General features: G+C 47.2%; 8 protein-coding genes across 8 annotated transcripts; 2 read left to right on the plus strand and 6 right to left on the minus strand.

The window, feature by feature from the left end:
- Positions 1–396: 396 nt before the first annotated feature.
- On the minus strand, positions 397–2,530 carry BHQ10_000654 (uncharacterized protein; the record flags this gene model as incomplete). The annotated part of the gene is made up of 5 exons (XM_040879137.1): positions 397–812; positions 866–1,006; positions 1,066–2,000; positions 2,069–2,396; positions 2,470–2,530. The coding sequence occupies 5 exons, from the start codon at positions 2,528–2,530 to the stop codon at positions 397–399; spliced, it is 1,881 nt and encodes a 626-aa protein (XP_040729159.1).
- A 595-nt stretch (positions 2,531–3,125) lies between these two features.
- On the minus strand, positions 3,126–4,221 carry BHQ10_000655 (uncharacterized protein; the record flags this gene model as incomplete). Its single annotated transcript, XM_040879148.1, has 4 exons — positions 3,126–3,603; positions 3,658–3,865; positions 3,926–4,088; positions 4,144–4,221. 4 exons carry the CDS (start codon positions 4,219–4,221, stop codon positions 3,126–3,128), a joined length of 927 nt encoding a protein of 308 aa, XP_040729160.1.
- An 845-nt stretch (positions 4,222–5,066) lies between these two features.
- On the plus strand, positions 5,067–7,501 carry BHQ10_000656 (uncharacterized protein; the record flags this gene model as incomplete). Its single annotated transcript, XM_040879159.1, has 4 exons — positions 5,067–5,473; positions 5,542–6,165; positions 6,215–6,743; positions 6,794–7,501. 4 exons carry the CDS (start codon positions 5,067–5,069, stop codon positions 7,499–7,501), a joined length of 2,268 nt encoding a protein of 755 aa, XP_040729161.1.
- A 511-nt stretch (positions 7,502–8,012) lies between these two features.
- On the minus strand, positions 8,013–9,074 carry BHQ10_000657 (uncharacterized protein; the record flags this gene model as incomplete). Its single annotated transcript, XM_040879170.1, has 1 exon — positions 8,013–9,074. The coding sequence occupies one exon, from the start codon at positions 9,072–9,074 to the stop codon at positions 8,013–8,015; it is 1,062 nt and encodes a 353-aa protein (XP_040729162.1).
- A 1,345-nt stretch (positions 9,075–10,419) lies between these two features.
- Positions 10,420–11,807, minus strand: BHQ10_000658 (uncharacterized protein; the record flags this gene model as incomplete). Its single annotated transcript, XM_040879181.1, has 4 exons — positions 10,420–11,056; positions 11,118–11,178; positions 11,332–11,636; positions 11,704–11,807. 4 exons carry the CDS (start codon positions 11,805–11,807, stop codon positions 10,420–10,422), a joined length of 1,107 nt encoding a protein of 368 aa, XP_040729163.1.
- Positions 11,808–12,203: 396 nt separating this feature from the next.
- Positions 12,204–14,570, plus strand: BHQ10_000659 (uncharacterized protein; the record flags this gene model as incomplete). Its single annotated transcript, XM_040879192.1, has 3 exons — positions 12,204–12,631; positions 12,685–13,183; positions 13,233–14,570. The coding sequence occupies 3 exons, from the start codon at positions 12,204–12,206 to the stop codon at positions 14,568–14,570; spliced, it is 2,265 nt and encodes a 754-aa protein (XP_040729164.1).
- A 273-nt stretch (positions 14,571–14,843) lies between these two features.
- BHQ10_000660 (uncharacterized protein) lies at positions 14,844–16,631 on the minus strand (the record flags this gene model as incomplete). Its single annotated transcript, XM_040879204.1, has 2 exons — positions 14,844–16,382; positions 16,449–16,631. 2 exons carry the CDS (start codon positions 16,629–16,631, stop codon positions 14,844–14,846), a joined length of 1,722 nt encoding a protein of 573 aa, XP_040729165.1.
- A 552-nt stretch (positions 16,632–17,183) lies between these two features.
- On the minus strand, positions 17,184–18,134 carry BHQ10_000661 (uncharacterized protein; the record flags this gene model as incomplete). The annotated part of the gene is made up of 1 exon (XM_040879215.1): positions 17,184–18,134. The coding sequence occupies one exon, from the start codon at positions 18,132–18,134 to the stop codon at positions 17,184–17,186; it is 951 nt and encodes a 316-aa protein (XP_040729166.1).
- Positions 18,135–18,487: the final 353 nt, after the last annotated feature.

The raw sequence follows: 18,487 nt of genomic DNA on the forward strand, positions 1-18,487 counted from the left end.
TAAGTGCCATTGCTTTGGTATATGATCCCACACAGCTAGTCCCATGGTATTACTTCATTCGCTTGCCTGTTATCTTGGAGTTGGGTAATCTTGTTCAAGCCATCATTCATTTTCAAGTCATTGCATTAGCTGTTCCTAGTTGTGATTGCATTGCATTTCCAGGGCGTTCCTTGCTAAGCTTTTCATTTGGCACCTCTCTTGTTGCATCTGCATTGTACTGATTGTTTACTACTCGATGGTCATCTTTAATATCTAAATTATTCGGCTTATTTCCGCATGAAAATCGTATATGTCTAGTATGCTTGAGTCATATACAAAAAAGACAAGATGGTTGAGTACACAATGCCGTCGAAGGCCTCCACAGTAACAGCCTGAGCGTCTGTAGTAATGCCCTACTCAGCTCCCTGCTTCAGTAGAATCCTGCCTTCGCTTCTCTGTCAGCGCCTCAACCATCTCCGTCAACTGCCTAACCTGCTCCTTGAGCTCCCTAATCCCCAACTCCGCCACCGTCACATCAACATTCGGCTTCGTCTTGCCAACAGCCACAACCCACTCATCACTTTGATCGAAACCATCAAACCCAACCTCATGCGCAAGATCTTCCCATTCCTGACGCACCGTGTCGTCCGCTTCGCCGTGACGCCGATTCCAGCGGATCCAGCGCGCATCGCGCGTCTCGATGTAGGCCGTTATCAGAAGTAAAGGGAAGTAGATTATGGACATGACGATGTCGTTGAGGCGTTCGTAGGATTTAGTGGAGAGCCACCATTCGAAGGGGACGATGAGGAAGAGGATTTCGATGAGGTTGAACGCTGTAAAGAAAATAATTAGCTGGGCTCAGATGCAATTACTCAAGGTTGCTTACGTGGAATAAAGACGTTCTCGTCGGGAGCTCGCACGTATTGCAGCGTTCTGGCAGAAAATAGGGCCATGTACTCGTCATCTGCGTTTCCGGAAATATCTTCATAAGAGCTGTTGTAAAGCGCAATGAGGATATTCAACAATACTTTAAAGCGGAATTAGCTTCGGTTACAGAAAGTAGACGTCGGGGTCAGGATCACTCACCAATCATCACAATAAAGTTAAAAACGTAGTAAAGCAATATCCCAAAAGGAGGCGCAAAATCCTCAAAAGCATCAAAGTCAGGGCTCTGCATGATGCTGTTGACCATCCCTTTCAGAATCTTGCTGGTGACCGGTACTGCGAGTTCAGTGTTATTCAGACCAATGAAGCCCTGGAAAAATCCAACCAAAACGACAAAGAGAAGAGCAAAGAAAATCAAGCTTTCTTTCATCATAACCTTGAGAACAACCAACATAGCACCGAAAAAGCGGAACGTGTCGAGGAACAAGAGTAGACGCATCCAGAACATGGGGGCGGTGAAGGCGAGGAAGTTATAGCTCATTTGATTGAAGTGACGGCGCTGCGCATCGTTCACATCCGAAGACTGGGCCAGGGCAGCCATGCGCAGCACAAACGAGACCGCTAGCAAACTGAAGAGCGTGAAGTTGAAAACATTCCAAAATCCAATGTAGTATTTACCGATCTTGATGATTTTCGAAATCTCGTCACACAGATACGAAAGCGTCATGGTGTAGAGTATCCCTTCAGCGACATCAATATCACCGTCCGGGTTGACGGTGTTGATCACATTCGTATAGAGCGCCAGGTAGAGCAGAGAAAAAAATATCAAAAGCGCATTCTGATACAGTGGAACTCTCATACGGTCGGGATCGAAGTGCGTCCAGTAGCTTATATTGCTCTTGTTCTCAAAGTCCACAAATCGGAACGGTTCTTGGTCGTCCTGCACCAGCCACCCTCTCCATAAGCCCTTGATGCATTTCTGGTATCCCGACGAGCCTATGATGTACAGGGCGTGCATGTCTACTGCACGCTCAACCACGTTTACGGGGGGTGTCACTTCGCCTTTGCGAAGGATCGAGTAACGCTTCAGGAGCGCTTCTTTGTGGAGCCATTCTTGATCTTCTTCGGACTCGATTCTAGAAAAGATAACTATTAGCACATTGGTCAATTTGAGGAAGGTGTTTGGAGGATCAATTGGGCGTACAATTTCTTAGCAATCACCTGGCAAGCAAGCGCTCGGCAGTCGCACAGCGGCGAGTCCCATAGCGCGTTTAGACCTTCAGTATGAAACCATTTCTGACAGACCAAGAGACAGAACAAAACACAAGCACGATACTCCTCTCCACCAGCCTCCTTTGCTGTGCGAATGACGTCCTTGGTGATGACGCTGCTGTTGGGGTTGGTAATGAGCGACTGCTGCAATTCGTATGGAATGACCTGTTCGATCTGATATTTGAGACGTAGCGCAATCTTTGTTACTTCCTTTGCAGGAAGCGCAGGACTTTGTTCATCGGCGCTGTAGGCAGGGAGCACTGTCTCTTGGTGTTAGTTACAATATTTGCCGGTCTGTTTAGATCTGCGGGGAGCTTCAGGGCGATGACGTACATGGGCGGTACTCTCCGTGTAGGCGGTTTGCACGATTTTCGAAAAAGGACCATAATCCCATTCTGGCCGTCAATTGAATATATTGAAGTCCCTGGGTAATTGGCTTAAAATTGAGAGTTAAGAGAGGAAGACGGAAGAGAAGAGAAGAGAAGGGGCTTTGACGAGGCGCGTCGATCGGGGAGGTTTTTCTTGGTCTAAGATTGAGTGGGCCGAGTCTAGTCTAAGCTATCAACAATACAGGGCAAAAGCATGGTCTTTTGCAAGGTTGTAATATGATGACTTATTATAATGCTTTTATCAACTATGGACCACTCTTCTGTATGGATACATTGGCTACAACAATAAACCGCTGTCGTGGAAGGATAAGATGCTAAACACACATGATATGACTAGATGCAAGCAGTTGACCAGCTCGAAATGAGAACGTACTTCGACAGCGAAGCGAAGCTACATGGCCCTCTGATAGAGCATGCCGCTGCGAGCAGTGACGCTACACTCGTGCCGAACTGGGTGCGCTGTCAAAAAGGCTCCCAGAAGAGTCAAACAGGCCCAGACACACATTTTCCTGACCACGGCGATATCGTCGAGTCAAATCTTCCGCTGAAGATACCCGGCACAAGTTGAAACGTGACACTTTTGTTTTCCATTCAAGCTCTCTATTCTGGCACGCCCTCATCACTCTCAGACTGGCTCTCGTCACCACTGACCTCCATGTTCTCGCGTTCGCGCTTGTCCATAAGTTCTTGAAGCTTAGCATCGTCGTGTTCCGTAACTGCCTTGGGTGCCATCTTGACCACCAAACCACCGTTGGCCGCCTTGATCTTGGTTTCGATACTCTGGATGGCCTCTTCCAATAGCTTGATACCGAGGCTCTTGTCCAGTGTTTGACAGGTCAGCACGTAGAGTGGCGGAGACACCAGCTTGACTTTGATCTGAGTATCCGGGGKGTTTTTCTCCTCGGCGCAACGGAGTGCGTCCTTGACGGCGTCGATTCCGTCATAACCGAAGCAAGTGACCTCGACGTCGGCACGAACTTTGGTGGGAGCGGGAGTGAGCTTTTTGCTAATGTATGATTGGAGTTCCTCCTTGATGATAGAGTTGCTGAAAGTAACGTCGTTCCAGACGTCCGGGTTACTATGCCCTGGTTAGCCGGTTTAAAATACAAGTATAGCAAAGAGAATCCCTTACGTGATAGAGAGCTTGAACGCATCATAAGCATGGCCGAAATTGCGATTCAGCGGCCAGCCGATGTTCTGGTATAATTCTTCGATCGGGGTCTTGGTCTTTTCTGCGACGTGGCGCATGATCGAATGCACTAGCTTGCTCTTGTTGTAACGTTCTTCGCACTTGACAACATCTTCGGGAGATACTCGTCGCTTGGAAAGATCGATATAACCTAATAGCAGGCACTATATCAATATATGCTGTACAATTCATACCGCAGGCCTGCGCATACCCTTTTCTTTGTCTACACGCAGCACGACAACGACCTCGTTTCGGCCGATTCGAATGAGTTTCTGGATACTTCGGATACGTCTTCGCGAAAGTTCGGAGAGGAGGATCATGCCATCGATATTGTCGTATTCGAGGAGTTTCACATAGGCACCCATTTCAGCAATCTACATGACGCACATGAGCCATATATCCACAAAAAATATATGAATATTCACGCACCTGCTTGACATTGACCATAACGAAGCTATCCACCTCGGGATACTTCTCCTCGTAGAAGCGACAATTCGTTAACGACATTTTGGCGGGGTGGCGCCTTCACAAGGCGGGGGACGAAGTGAGAGAAATGGAAAGTCGGACGAGGGAGGGATCAAATATCGTCGTTGAATGTGGGTATTGTGTTCGGTAATCGTCGGGGTAGGCTGATGGTATTCGTCGCTCAGCCCCTATTAAATGGTCTTGATCACGTCGAGTTATTCAAGTCTGCAAGGAACACAAAGCTTGCTATTTTTTTGTGGCGGCCCAAAATCGGCGTCTCCAAGTGCCAAGACTGGGCTGTCCAATCAGACGACGTCGACTATAGATCACGTGCACTCGCAATTCTACGCGAGGGATGCAATCACGTGACATTGAAACGCTCATATTACGATCATAAACGACAATTATCTAGGCTCTGAGACAGTAAAGGCATGCCAATTTGACAATTGAACATCAATCTCGACTGATCATTGTGTTTGGATTAGAATTATATAGATAATAGGCTAGCCTGCTTTGGTAAACAGCAAGGGCGGCGTACTCGGGCAGAACGTTGTGAGGTATGCTGTATGACGCACGTCAACATTGTCGAAAGTCTTCTGAAGTACTCATTGCTCAAGGTTCTTATTTTCGTTTCAATTCCCTCAATACACTTCCCGACTTCTACGCAAGAAGCGGTGACAAGCTTGAAACGCCAAAGAGCACGTTTTACATTTAGAGAGCATTCCATTGGCTGTCGGCTACGTAGTTCCGATTAGCGGGGCGTTAGGATGGGGATGTTCAAGCCGTTGGAGATTCTTATCATCCCGTGTCACTGATCGCTTTCTTTTTGCCAATATTTGGCTCGAGATCGTAAGGTACTTTGGATATGCGACCTGTATAGCGGCAAGATGTCGAACGGCCAACCGCCACAACGAGAGGACTCATCGTCCCTCCGAGAACGAATCGTCGATATTCTTAGTCCTGGCTCGCCCTCAAGGAGACCTTCGACGGATCACAACCATGGACCTAGCCACGGTACTTCCGAAGATCACGATCATGATGGACTCAATGAAACAAGTCGCTTGCTAGAAGATTACGACCGAAGACACTCCGTGTGTGGACTGCCAGACTGCAACCATGGCACATTCTCCCCGAAACCTGAACAACAGGAGCCGAGCTCTCTTGCAGGCAGTTACTTGTGGGGGACAAGAACTCCTCGATTCATACCGTCTGGATTACAAACACCGGCTACCGATGGTACCTCTGTCACGAACAGGCTAGTTGCAGAGATGGGCTTGAAGAATAGTAGGAGAATGTAAGCTCTAATCACACCGCGAGGTCGCCATAGCCTTGCTGGATTCATGGAGCTAATTATCGTCATAGGTACCTCTCTTACTACATTCCCTTTGTCAACTGGATTACCCAATACCGATGGGAGTTTCTCCGGGGCGATCTAGTAGCCGCATTGACCATATCCTCCGTTTATATCCCCATGGCACTATCCCTATCCTCGAATCTTGCTCATGCGCCTCCAATTAACGGCCTATACTCCTTTATCGTTCAACCGCTCCTTTACGCTATACTTGGAAGTAGTCCACAGTTGATTGTCGGACCGGAGGCAGCAGGGTCGCTTCTTGTGGGAACCGTCGTCAAAGCAACTGTTGAATCTGGTCATTCACACGAAGGAGATGCCCTGATGCACGCCCAGATAGTCGGTTTAGTGACGTGTCTGTCAGGAGCGTTTATTTTGATTGCTGGAATATCTCGTCTTGGTTTCTTGGATAATGTGCTCAGCCGGCCTTTCTTGCGAGGCTTCATCACTGCCATTGGATTCGTCATTATGGTAGATCAGCTTATTCCAGAGATGGGGCTGATGGAAAGGGCTCGCGGCGTAAATCATGCAAGCACTGTAGAAAAGTTGATTTTCATCATCGATCACGGGAAATATGCTCATAAACTCACGACAATTGTGGCGTTTTCAAGCTTTGCTATCATTATGGTCTTCAGGTCTGTACTCCTCTCTTTTCAACATAAGTACAAGACTAAATTTTCCTAGAACCTTGAAGCAAAAACTTTCAAAACGTCTTCCACAAGTTGTGTACTTTCCAGATCGTCTCATAGTGGTTATCCTTTCAGCCGTACTCACTTGGTACTTTGAATGGGACAAAAAAGGCCTCGAGGTCCTTGGCAACGTCAAGCCCGACGAATCCGGTGGATCCGGGCTTTTCCAGTTTCATTGGCCGTTTCGTCCCAGTCAGATGGTTCACATTCGTTCTTCTCTGAGTACTTCTTTTATGATTGCCCTGCTTGGCTTTTTTGAATCTTCGGTTGCTGCCAAGGGACTCGGAGATGGTGATCGTGACGGGATTAAAGGTGCTCCGGTATCAGCAAACCGCGAAATGGTAGCATTGGGCATGGCTAATGTTACTGGCGGCTTGTTCACGGCTCTCCCAGCCTTTGGTGGGTATGGACGGAGTAAATTTAATTCGTCTGCTGGAGGACGAACTCAAATGAGCGGTATTTTTCTCAGCCTTATCACATTGGGTGTTGTCGTCTTTTTCCTGGACTATTTGTACTATTTGCCGGTAAGCATTTTTCTCTACTTGGACGGTTATATCGCTGACACATCCTACAGAAAGCTGTGCTATGTGCAATGATTTCAGTAGTCGCCTACTCTTTGGTCGAAGAATGTCCGCATGACTTGCGGTTCTTCATTCAAGTTCGAGGCTGGTCAGAACTCGTATTGATGATTTTGATCTTCTTGTCGACAATCTTCTATTCTCTAACGATGGGTATCGCCCTGGGCTGTGGCCTATCCCTCCTGCGTGTCATTCGACATGCCACAAAACCACGAATCCAGATTCTCGGCAAAGTTTCGGGGACTCCAAATCAATTCGAGAATGCCGAGCTGTATCCCGAGAAAGTCGAGTTCATTGAAGGCTGTCTGATCGTCAAAATTCCCGAACCCCTCACATTCGCAAACACCGGAGATCTCAAAAGTCGTCTTCGTCGCTTAGAGCTCTATGGAACGAGTCGTGCCCACCCGGCTCTTCCACGAGTCAGACCACCAGGAAGCGACAGAAATGTTATTTTTGACGTCCACGGAGTAACCAGCATCGACGCCTCCGGCACTCAAGTTCTACTAGAGATTGTAGAAAACTACGTGAACCGCGGAGTACGCGTATTCTTCTGCCGCTTGCCTTCACTCAACGGCTCCGTCTTCCAACTCTTTGAGCGCAGTGGAATAGTCGACAAATGCGGGGGACCAACACATTTCGTCCCAGGCGTGGATGAAGCTTTGCGTTTGACTGAAATTGAGGATCTGCAAGAAGGTCTTGTATAAGACAAGTTCTTTGCTTTAACGAGATACGATGTGGGTTGTTAATGCATAATGATCTAGACTTCTTATGGCGTCTTTTTGCATTTGAACGCAAGATTTGTTTTGATATAATGATGTTATAGTTAATGTATACTTATGAGCAGTTGACATGAAATAAGTCGATTGATTTACCGCTGTAGCCCTTGAACCCTTTCATGCAGAGTCGTGATTTTAGGTGCCACGTACCTGGTGTCTGTACTCCTTGCTCGAGAGAAGACGGTGTATATGGGAGCCATCCGTACCAGCTTTTGACAGGCGCTCGTCTGTCATTTCAGATTTCATAGGCATTTCAGATGTTGCACGGTGCAGAGGACTGGACTATGAACTTTCGAAGCGGACCAAGGCCGTGCGATTCACGAAAAACCCCCGTCTCAGCTATGACTGTTCTGAAATTTCCGGCTCCATTAAACCTTTCAAGCAATGAGAGCATATCTTTAGGATAACGTAAAATGATTCCAAACGTCTTCATAGATCGTCACGTTATCATATCCTCACCAACAGCCCGCCGCACCAATGAAGTCAAAATCTGCTCATTCGCCGATCGAGTCAACCTCTGCACATTCGTCTGCCCCTCCTCCTGATTCTGGGGAGTCGATGTATCAATAAGCTTGAATCTGCCCTCTGTGTTCAACACAAATGTCCCTGTAGCAACCTTGCTAAGCCAGACGTGCTGTACATCGTCTGCATCGTTTTTGGTGTTTCCAAGGTCGACTTTCATGGCAAGATGTTGATCCATATATTGCGCCAGAGATGTAGAGAAATGCGATGTGGTTTTGTCGCGTGCGCCACGCGCAAACGTCGACAAGGTTTCACGCGGTAAATTAACATCCAGCGTTTTCAACCCCGGCGCAATTTCCCTCCCAAAAGAAAGAGTCAACTGCGTCTCTTTCAGCACCTGTTCTAGAATCACACTCGACGCCTGTCGTGAACTCCCACTCCTTGCCAAATACGTAATCGTCGCCTCTAGAATCATAGACAGAAATTTCGGCGTTAATTGCAACGTCGAGCAATACGCATCAAAGCTCGAGGTCAGGAACTCAGTAAACGTATTTCGCAACGCAGTCGGCATTCGCGTTAATAGTAGTGGTAAATGAGTGGACTGTTTGCGTCTTTTGTCCTTTGATTCTGGCGCATATCCATCCGGAGTTGTGAGAAGCGCCGCTCTGTACGCAATATGCTCGTACTCAAGCGTGACGAATATCCCCATACAACTCCCCATCTCGATCTGCGACTCATTCCCATCTTCATCATCCTCTTCGTTGTGATCAAGATAATCATTCGTCGAGATGAACTCCCAGCGACAATCAACCAATGCGCCTGCTTTACTAAGCGCGTCATCAGCGACAGTCTTTGTCAGAGTTACTTGCATACTACGTAAAAAGTCGCCTGTAAGCAGATCGCGTAGACGTTTGGAGTATGTCTTTAGTGCATCTTGATTGCCGATTAAGACTCGATGGTCCTTGCTGTGATGGAGCGGCGAGAGGCGATGGGCCGTCCATGAAGTGTTAAATAGCTGGGAAGGTGTTGCAATGACCATTTTGTTACAGAATTTAATATATGCTGTGTTGTTTGTGAAAGGGAGAGAGATGGTTTTGGTGGATGTAGACGCGTCGAAATTGTATGGGACACCCGCGCTAACCGCTTTTGAATATAGAATTAAACCCGTTCTACAAGTCTACGACCTGAGGCTATCACGCCTCACTCAACCATCAGGAAATAACATGGGGTGATTTATTACGAGCATGTAGGCAATATGCTGGAAATGGATATGGATATGTGTAACCACGATTATGAAAAGTGAATATTCGTTGGAAAGAAAATATCGCCGACCTCGTTACATTTTCGGGCTATCGTTCACCCATCTTGAAAGCAAATCCGCTAACATAGCCAAGCTAGGGGTATCTTTGGAGACATATCGAGATTTAGAACTCGGGCACGCATCCGTAACATATGATTGACCTGCATGTACAGCTTTGTAGATGCCAATGAAGCAGGATCCTACAGCAGGACTGAAGTCATTGACGAAGACATCGGAAAGAATGCCAGACCAGTTAAACTGGACCAATCAATCGAAGGGCGCTCACGTCCTTGTTAGGGGGTTACTTCCGATTTCGGACTTGGAGTTGCAGAAGCTAGTGTCGAGCACGGCGTTCGAAATTCGACATCTCATCCTCACAAAAATGCCTGGACGAGGCAGTCTCAAAGCTAAGGAGTTCATATCCTTCCTCGTCCATTGAGATTGCCTCCTACCAATTTGATTTGGCAGATGAGTCAAAGCTGGGCTAGAACGTACAAGCCTTGTTCTCCCAAGTCGGCCGGAGACACCCCCCTCTTAACGCCTTTCATCGACTCCGATCTTGAATCTATCAAGCAAGCAGGCATGGTCCGCCTTTTTGCACCGCTTCTCGTGGGCCGATATGGATACAAGAACCTGGCGGCATCTCCTGCTAGCTCAATTGTATTAAATTCCGGAGTCTCCAGTGTAAAATCGATACCTGGCTGGATTGCGACAGGTGCCTATCTCAGCGGCCTTCATGATATGATGAGAGGCACGGCCTTTGACCTAAAATCCATCCGAGTAAACCTGGTCATCCCTGGTGGAGTCGATACAGAAGTGTGGAATATACTCGACCAAGAATCTCGAGAAAGCGTGACTGAAAAGTTGGAAAGACAGACAACAACCGGTCGTGTCGGTACCGTGCATAATATCGTGGAGGCATACCTGTATTGCATGAAGGATCAAAACATAACGGGCTCATGGATCAGCACGAATGGGCCAGATTGCTTGTTTAGAATAGATGCTGTATGGCTGCGTAAGCTGGTATTGGAGTATTCAACTCCACTATCATGATCTTTCTGTGCTTAAGGTTCATGATCATTCCTCAAAAAGACATCCAGCCATCAGCATCACGGCACTGATTACACCCTATGAATATTGGGATCTCGTCCCAGATGACAAATCTTTCCGAGTCATGAGGGTTCACGTCTCGAGAGCTTAATTCGCGTCCTGCGGCGTCAAGCCAAACTTCCTGGACAATGGAATGATGTGGCTGACCGCTTGGCGGAGGTTCGTAGACGCATGGATGCATCTCCTCTCGCGCGTTAAGATCCATGTCCCTCTCAAAGTTGGTCATGAACTCTTTACGCTGTGTCCGAGTTTGAGCTCCGTCTCCAATCTCTGCAGAGAAGTACTCAACAATCCTTCCGAATCCAGACACTGTCAGAAGCCCTCCAATCCAACGAGGGTCAACACGCTCGGAATGTCCACGAGGACCGACCAGAGTATCTAGAAGAGACATAATAAGCAAATACATGCAATGGTGGGTAGCTATAAGCGTCGACGTATCGTTGAACGGAGGAGAGCGAAGGATATTGGTTTGTAGTTGAATGTACATATCCCTGCGCACACGCAAAGGAATGGGTACCGGCAGCCTTCCAGCTTCGTATTCTCGAAGTAAATGATTCGAATGTTCCTTTCGTGCAGAGGCATAAGTCTCCAAGAAGTACGCAACGCAGTACCTGAAGAAGAACGGTATACGTTAACATTGCCTTGGTAGAGCATGGTAAAAACAGTACTCACGTTAGAGGAATGAGCTTGAATTGCAATTGCGCAGTTCCACGTTCAAACATGAGATCACGTTCTGATTTGGAAGGAAATCTTAACTTAACGCGGCTCTGATTGGAACGGCAGAAATTATCCATCACGCGATTTGCCAGGTAGTACGACAGCCGAGCACAGATATCCTGCCTGCGTCGGAGAGTATGTAAGTATCTAAAAGTATAAAGGTGCCCACCTTTAGCACTCTTAGCAGGAGGGAACAAGTCGGAGAGAAGAACGACGTCGTCCTCTGGATTCATTGTGTATGTCCGCTCGTTGTTGGTTGTGGATGGGAGTGTGCCATGACGTCGACGTCGTAGATATTTTTGAGCGATAGCCAGTTCGTGTACGGTCAAGACCTCGTTGAACCCGCGACAGACAAGCTTCAAGGATAGAAAGTCACGTATGCCGCATTCCATAAATATTGAAATTTGGAGTTCGACCGGTAGATTGTCCCAATAAGAGGCTGTAGGCGTAGGTTGTACATCTTCCTCGATAATCCTAATTGCACAGATCGGTTAGTGCAGGCACAACTCGCGAGATAGTTTGATTCAACGTTTGATCTTACTTGAAGGGTTTGGTTTTTCTCAACCCTCCGAATTTATAAGACTTCTCTTTTGAAGAGTGCCCGCCTTCGCTGGCTTTCTTTGGCGAGGAGAAAAGACGACGCATGTTGTAGTGGGCGGTAAAAGTCTTGGAGAAGATTTGACGTTGCCCGGGTTGAAATAACCATGATGCAATCTTTGGAAGTGTCAGGTGCCATTTTGCGCCATGCGTTGCATCCTGAATTCAAATTATTGATGGTGAAAGGGTGAAACCTGAGGCTGTGCTGCTTGAAAGTTGAGACATTCAGACGGGCAACATACAGCCTCTTTCGGACTAGCGCCGCGGCACGAGTCATTCGCCCGTTCTCCGAGACTCCGAGTCCGACTCCGTCCATTCTTGCATCCTCCTGACACCTACATTATTTCGATGTCTTGGAGTGATATCTTTTGATTGGGATTTCTTATGTGAATTGGTTGACCACAATCGAGATAAAATTGTGGATTCTTAAGGGGGGCGTCTTCCATGGCGGAAACGCCGAACACCAGCTCTACTGTCGATGGCCTCAAGGCTCATGCATGCGTTCTCTGCCAGCGACGAAAGGTCAAATGCGACCGGAGACAACCATGCGCAACCTGTGCCAAAGCATGGCTGGTCTGTGAGTATCGTGAACCGCTACCGCCTCGGAGGCGAAAAAAGAAAGATTCCGAGACCACTTTGGCTGCTCGGGTCCGGCACTACGAACATGCACTCCAGAAAGCCGGAATCGATGTGTCTTCAATTGATGCGGAGGAGCCTCTGCGAATGAATACTAGAAATACAGTTGAAGCCGCGAGCATTCGAAACACTCCGGTATCGCGAGACAACCATAGCATTATTTCAACCGAGAACAGTCCTGGGCAAGGGCCAGGTAGATTAGTCTCCAGAAAGGGGAGATCCCTTTACCTTGACAAGTGCGTGAAATCGTCCAAACTTCGGTTTTCTCGTATGCTCACATTTTTGATAGTCATCTGTGGAAAAGCGTTAGCCATGAACTTCAAGACGCCGACGACATACTCCCAGAGGATGTCTCAGAAAAATCTGCGGAACCTAGAATTCAAAATGGCGAAGAATTCAATAGTAGCTTCCTATTTGGAGGTGGAAAATCACGTCAAGTCCTCACACATTGCCATCCAAATACGATACAGATCTTTCAATTGTGGCATACATTTCTTGACGGTATCAATCCACTAACAAAGATTGTCCATGTACCTTCCTTACAACAACAAATTCTGGATGCTGCAAGCGACCTGGGCTCTTTGTCACCCGAGATGGAGGCTCTTATGTTTTCAATCTACTCATCAGCGTTGCTGTCCATGCAGGTGGACGAAGTCCAGAAGTACTTCAAGCAATCGAAATCCACCCTTTTGGCTCGATATCGGCAGTATGCACAACAGGCGTTGGTAAATGCAGGAGTCCTTGGAACGTCGGAGCTTATGGTGCTCCAAGCATTTATTCTCTTCATAGTACGTATCAAAGCGAGTTCTACCGGAAACGATCTAATACTATTCACAGCTTTCTGTCCGGCTTGTGTACAATCCACATGTTCTTTGGTCATTAAGTGGAATCTGCATCAGAATAGCGCAACGCATCGGTCTTCACAGGGACGGCTCAAAGCTGGGTTTATCTGTCTTTGAAGCAGAGATGCGTCGACGAATCTGGTGGAACTTGACAGTCGTTGATGCCACCATAGGCCACTTGGCTGGCTGTGAATCACATATGTTGCCCTTGGCGGATACTCGATTGCCGAGTAATATCAATGATAGCGCTCTTGATCCCGACATGAAGGAGATCCCGGACGAATCCTCGGGACCGACCGAAATGATCTTTTGCCTGATGTCTTACGAGCTTGGTGCTTGGCTTGCTAGGCAGGCTGAAAGTAAGACCTCATCTTTTGACGGTTTCTGGGAGTTTCTAGGCTCTACATCGATCCCTATCCAACAGAAAGACGGCATGATCGACGAACTCGAGCAAATTTTCGAACGAAAGTATATCAGTCATTGTGATTCCTCCATTCCCTTACATTTCGTGACATTTGTGGTAGCCAAATCGGCCGTAACTAGTTCACGGCTACGGGTACATCATCCACGACAATTCCAGGAAAGGGGACAGCCTCTCCCACCAGCCGAAAGGGACTTGCTATTCAATCTTTGCCTAAGGCTTCTCGAATTCGCGGATCCAATTTTCCGAAGTCAGAAAGTACAAAAGTTTCATTGGTATCTTGATTTCCATTTTCCCTGGGAAGCTCTGATTATCATGCTATTGGTTTTACGCTATCGCAAGACTGGGCAAGAAGTAGCCAAAGCCTGGCAACTGATTGATATACTATTTAGACGCCAACAAAAGATCATGACTCAACGTAAACGAAGTCCTCTGCATTTAGCAGTTGCCAACCTAGCAATCAAGGCTTGGTCGGCGCATGTCACAGAGGCGGAGCGCAGCCAAGTTGACACCTTCCCACAACCCGAGTTTATCAGTTTGCTATGGCGATATGCTCATCAAGATGTACCACTTCCGTCAACGTTTTCAATCTCGAGTGAGGCAACAGGGGAGCGGCAACAGACAAGCTCCGAACATGACATACCCACCCCGACTTTGACATCAAGTAGGAGTCATATCAACAATAGTGCTCAGAGTACCTTCGGATCGTTCCCAATCAGTACAGAAGGAAATACATATAAGCAGGCAGACGCGAATGACGGTGACGACGCAACGAATGGCGCTATGGAGGTTGAAGCAAACCTTTTCAATGACAGTCCTTTTGATTGGGATCAATGGGATGCCCTGCTCCAGGAATTTCAAGACTACAATGCTAACGATATGAATATGCTCTTTCCTCCGCCCTTATCATAATACTTGCAATGGAGGTAAAGTCTCATTCTGTGCTTGATTATGTATTATTATCCTTCATTATGTCAATAATTTATTTGTGTATAGTGTACAATTTCCATAACATTAATACTCCCGCCATCGACCGAATCGAAATAACAAATGAAAATATCAAAAAGCATGAGTGGAATCAGTACAAATAAATATTTCAAAAGCTTTACCTGGGTATCATTTTCCTTCTCCCTGTATATCTTTTACCTCTTCCTTCAATAATCAGGCCGCATACCAACAATGTTTTCAAACTGATTCCTTTTGCTTCTCCAAAGTATCCAGCTCACAACTTCCCTCCACTTGCTTCAAATTAGCTTGTTTGTCGTGCTTTTGTTTCTTAACACTGACCCATTCCGTCGCAAGAGCTCCGATAATGGAAGCACTTGCAAGTCCCACGCAGACGTAGAAAGTGTTCGTGAGAGCCTTATTATAAGCACTCAAAATGGCCGCGAGGTTCTCAGAAGTGAGCTCTGGCAGACTGCGGAATCCAGTTGCGCCAGCTGCGATTATTGAATTTATGATGTCTGGGGCGTCCGGACCCTGGACCTCGGTTCGTAAATTGTCAGAAAGGCCGTTTGTGAAAATTGTTTGCGCGACTGCGAGGAAGATTGATCCTCCCAGAGACTGTGCCAGCATCATTATCGATGCACCTGTCGGGACGTCCTTTCGCTCTAGGATAGTCTGCGCAGCAACGCTGCTCTGTTGCATGCCCATACCGATACCAAGCCCTAGAATGACTTGATACCCAATCCACTTGCTGTGTCCGGTCGTCGTAGTGAATGTGGTGAGTAACCCGGCACCGATAGACATTACAACACTGCCAGCAATCATAAACGGAGTGAAATAGCCAAGGTTTGTAACGGAAGCTCCAGCAATAATCGATCCGAGAACGAGAGATAAGACCAACGGAATGTTCATAATACCCGATTTCACTGCGCTCGCCCCTTTGATAGCCTGGAACCAGACAGGAAGGTAATATACAACAACCATCATACTGCCACCCAGGCAGAAGGTGAAAAAGAAGCCTGCCATCATGGTTCTCTTCTTTGCGATTCGAGGGGGAACCGAGGCGGTCTCTCCTTTCCATGCTTGTATCAACACGAAGGCGATCAGGAGTACACCAGAGAGGATAAACAAGGCGATAATACGTCCATTGTTCCAAGGGTAAGTCTCGCCTCCCCACGTCAGCGCTAGGAGCAGACAAATCATACCTGGAAGAAAAGTCGCTGTGCCGAATGGATCGAGTTGATGGAGTCGCTCCTTCCAGCTGTTTGCTGGGCTAGGATTTGGTGGTGGCGAGGCCTTCAAAATGAACAGGATCACCAAGATCGTGATACCACCAATGGGCAAGTTGATATAGAAGCACCATCTCCACGTTACATTATCCGTAAAAGCGCCTCCCATTAATGGTGCCACGACAGAGGCAATACCAAACAGACTACCCATTAATCCGGTATACATCGGACGCTTTTGCAACGGTACAGCATCGGTGATGATCACAATACATCCGGAGAAGATACCGCAGGAGCCCAAGCCGGCAATAGCTCTGCCGACGATGAAAGCTGTAGATGTCTGCGCCGCACCGCAAATAGCAGACCCGACTTCGAATAGGATGATGGCTGCAAGGAATACCCACTTCGGGCTGTAGAATGTATAGATGCGGCCGTAGAGCAGCTGGAATGAACAGCTGGTGAGGAGGTAGGCGCTACCGTACCAGGCTATATCGTTCAGCGCATGAAAGTCGTCGGTGATACGTGGAATTGCTGTAGCGATAATAGTTCGATCCTGAACGTGCGATATTTGTTAGTATGTTTTTCTTACAGATTGCCTACCTGATAGTGAAAGACTTACTAGAGCAACGAGAAAAATGGCAAGGTACAACGCTGTCATAATAGCCACAAGAGACAACGTCCCGGGATACTCATGGTCATCAGGAGCATTTTTCGGAGCAGCGTTGGTTTCTTGGATGGGCTTTTCGTTGATTGGGGTAGTGCCGTCCGGAGTCGACAATTGGCGATATGACTTTTCAGCCATGTTGATAGATGTTGAACTGGATGTTTTTGTATTGATCAATAATGAAGATGATTTATCAGTATAATACAGATAAAAGAGTTTAGAGATTTGGATATTTATAATAATTCTCCTGGCTGTCTGAGGGGTGTCGGTGCCTTTTTCCTTCGGTCCCGGACAGAAATCTCGGGCCCGAGGAGACATTTAAGGCCCGACAGCGGCTATCAACTCCGAGAAATTATTTTGAAGTTGCTAGCCACTCCATATCAGGCAGACATGTTCTTCTATGAATAGACTGTCATTCTGGTGTTTCGTGAATGGTTGTTCATAGTTCATAGAATCTTATTTGTGGTTACTGCCCCAGCCTGTGGATGATTACATATATTGTATGTATGAGACTTATAGATTGACGGAGATCTCATTCCTAATTATGTGCCCATGCGGGTTCAATATGTGATGTTTTCCGGACTGCCATATTCTCATTCATATACCATTCTTTGATCAAAGCAAAACCATTACCAAATTTGCACTCCTTCACCAAGATAATATGTTACAAAAAAACAGCACGGTCAAAATTCAAGCGCCTTGTACAACCAAACGAGGCAGATCTGCTGAATTATCTGGAACTTCAACGGGACCAAAGTATTCCGTGAATACCTCAGTCAATACCTTCTCAGTAAGTGCCATGTGCGGACCCGGGATAGTCTTAAAGTCGAGTTTTCCTTGCTCGTCCAGCGAGCGTAGCCCTAGCCAATCTTCCTTGTAAATCGAGCGATCTCGCAGAGTCGTGATCTCGTCGCTGGTCTGGTTCACTTCGGCAAACCAGGCACTCTCTTTCGGAACGGATGTCGTGTCCTCCGAAAACATGAACATGCCGAAGCGATTCAATGATTCGAGGTTTGATTTATATACAACATTCTTTAACTCACGCTCATTATTGATGTCGGCAAGAAAGTTGCTGTGCTCAAGATATGAATCATACTCATTGACATCGCGGAAATATTGCGCGGGAACAAGGCGAGATTGAACAAAATCAGACCATCGTCCAAAGCGCAAGAGAGCCTCAGCGCTGCGGCAAAACCAATCCCCAGTGCTCTCGCACGACTGAAATTTGAAAATTCCGTTATGCTGGCTTCCCATAGTCACTAAGTTGTGGACCTTGGGGAAGTTACATCTCTCGACAAAAGCCCGCAGAAACTGTCCGCCTTGGGAGAAACCGAGAGCATTAACGGCCGGCGCTGTGCTCAAAATGGGTTCCGAAGTCAGTTGTTCGCAGACTTGAGCTATTTGTTCAGTGACATTGCCAATAAAAGTCGCCTGTCGGTCTCCGTTGTCGGATTCATCCAAATGGATTATGTGTACATATGTGCCAGGGTTAACCTCCTCGGCAAGTTGTGCCACTTCCTTGAGTCCATCGGCCTGATAGCTGTCGCCTAGTCCGTGCCATATGATCAGTGGTAAGGGTGTTTTCTCGGTATTCTGTGTTGGAAAAGCCGTTGACAGCACTGGGAGTGCTGCTGAGAGCATCAAAAGCTGTGTTAGCGAGAACATCATGTGTGTATTCCTTCAACTGTCGATCTTTGTGATGATGAAATCCACGTTTGTTGTCATCGTCTCGCGACATGTCTCATGTGGGCCAAGACGGATGCGCTAGTCTGTTTCGAGAATGGCCAGGTAATTTAGATGCATACCGATTGTTACGTGTGCATTACAACGCGTGACAATACCTCTCCCTACCAGCTTGAAGATGATGTCATGTCAAGTGCAGCTTCATCTCAAACCCACCGCCTAAACAACGATCGTTGACCACCAGGTGCGGCTATTGTATGTTGCAAGCTTAAGCCATATGACCATATATGTGTACGAATGTGCTTGTGACC

This window comes from Talaromyces amestolkiae (assembly GCF_001896365.1).
Source record: "Talaromyces amestolkiae strain CIB chromosome Unknown scaffold1.1, whole genome shotgun sequence".
NCBI lineage: Eukaryota > Fungi > Ascomycota > Eurotiomycetes > Eurotiales > Trichocomaceae > Talaromyces > Talaromyces amestolkiae.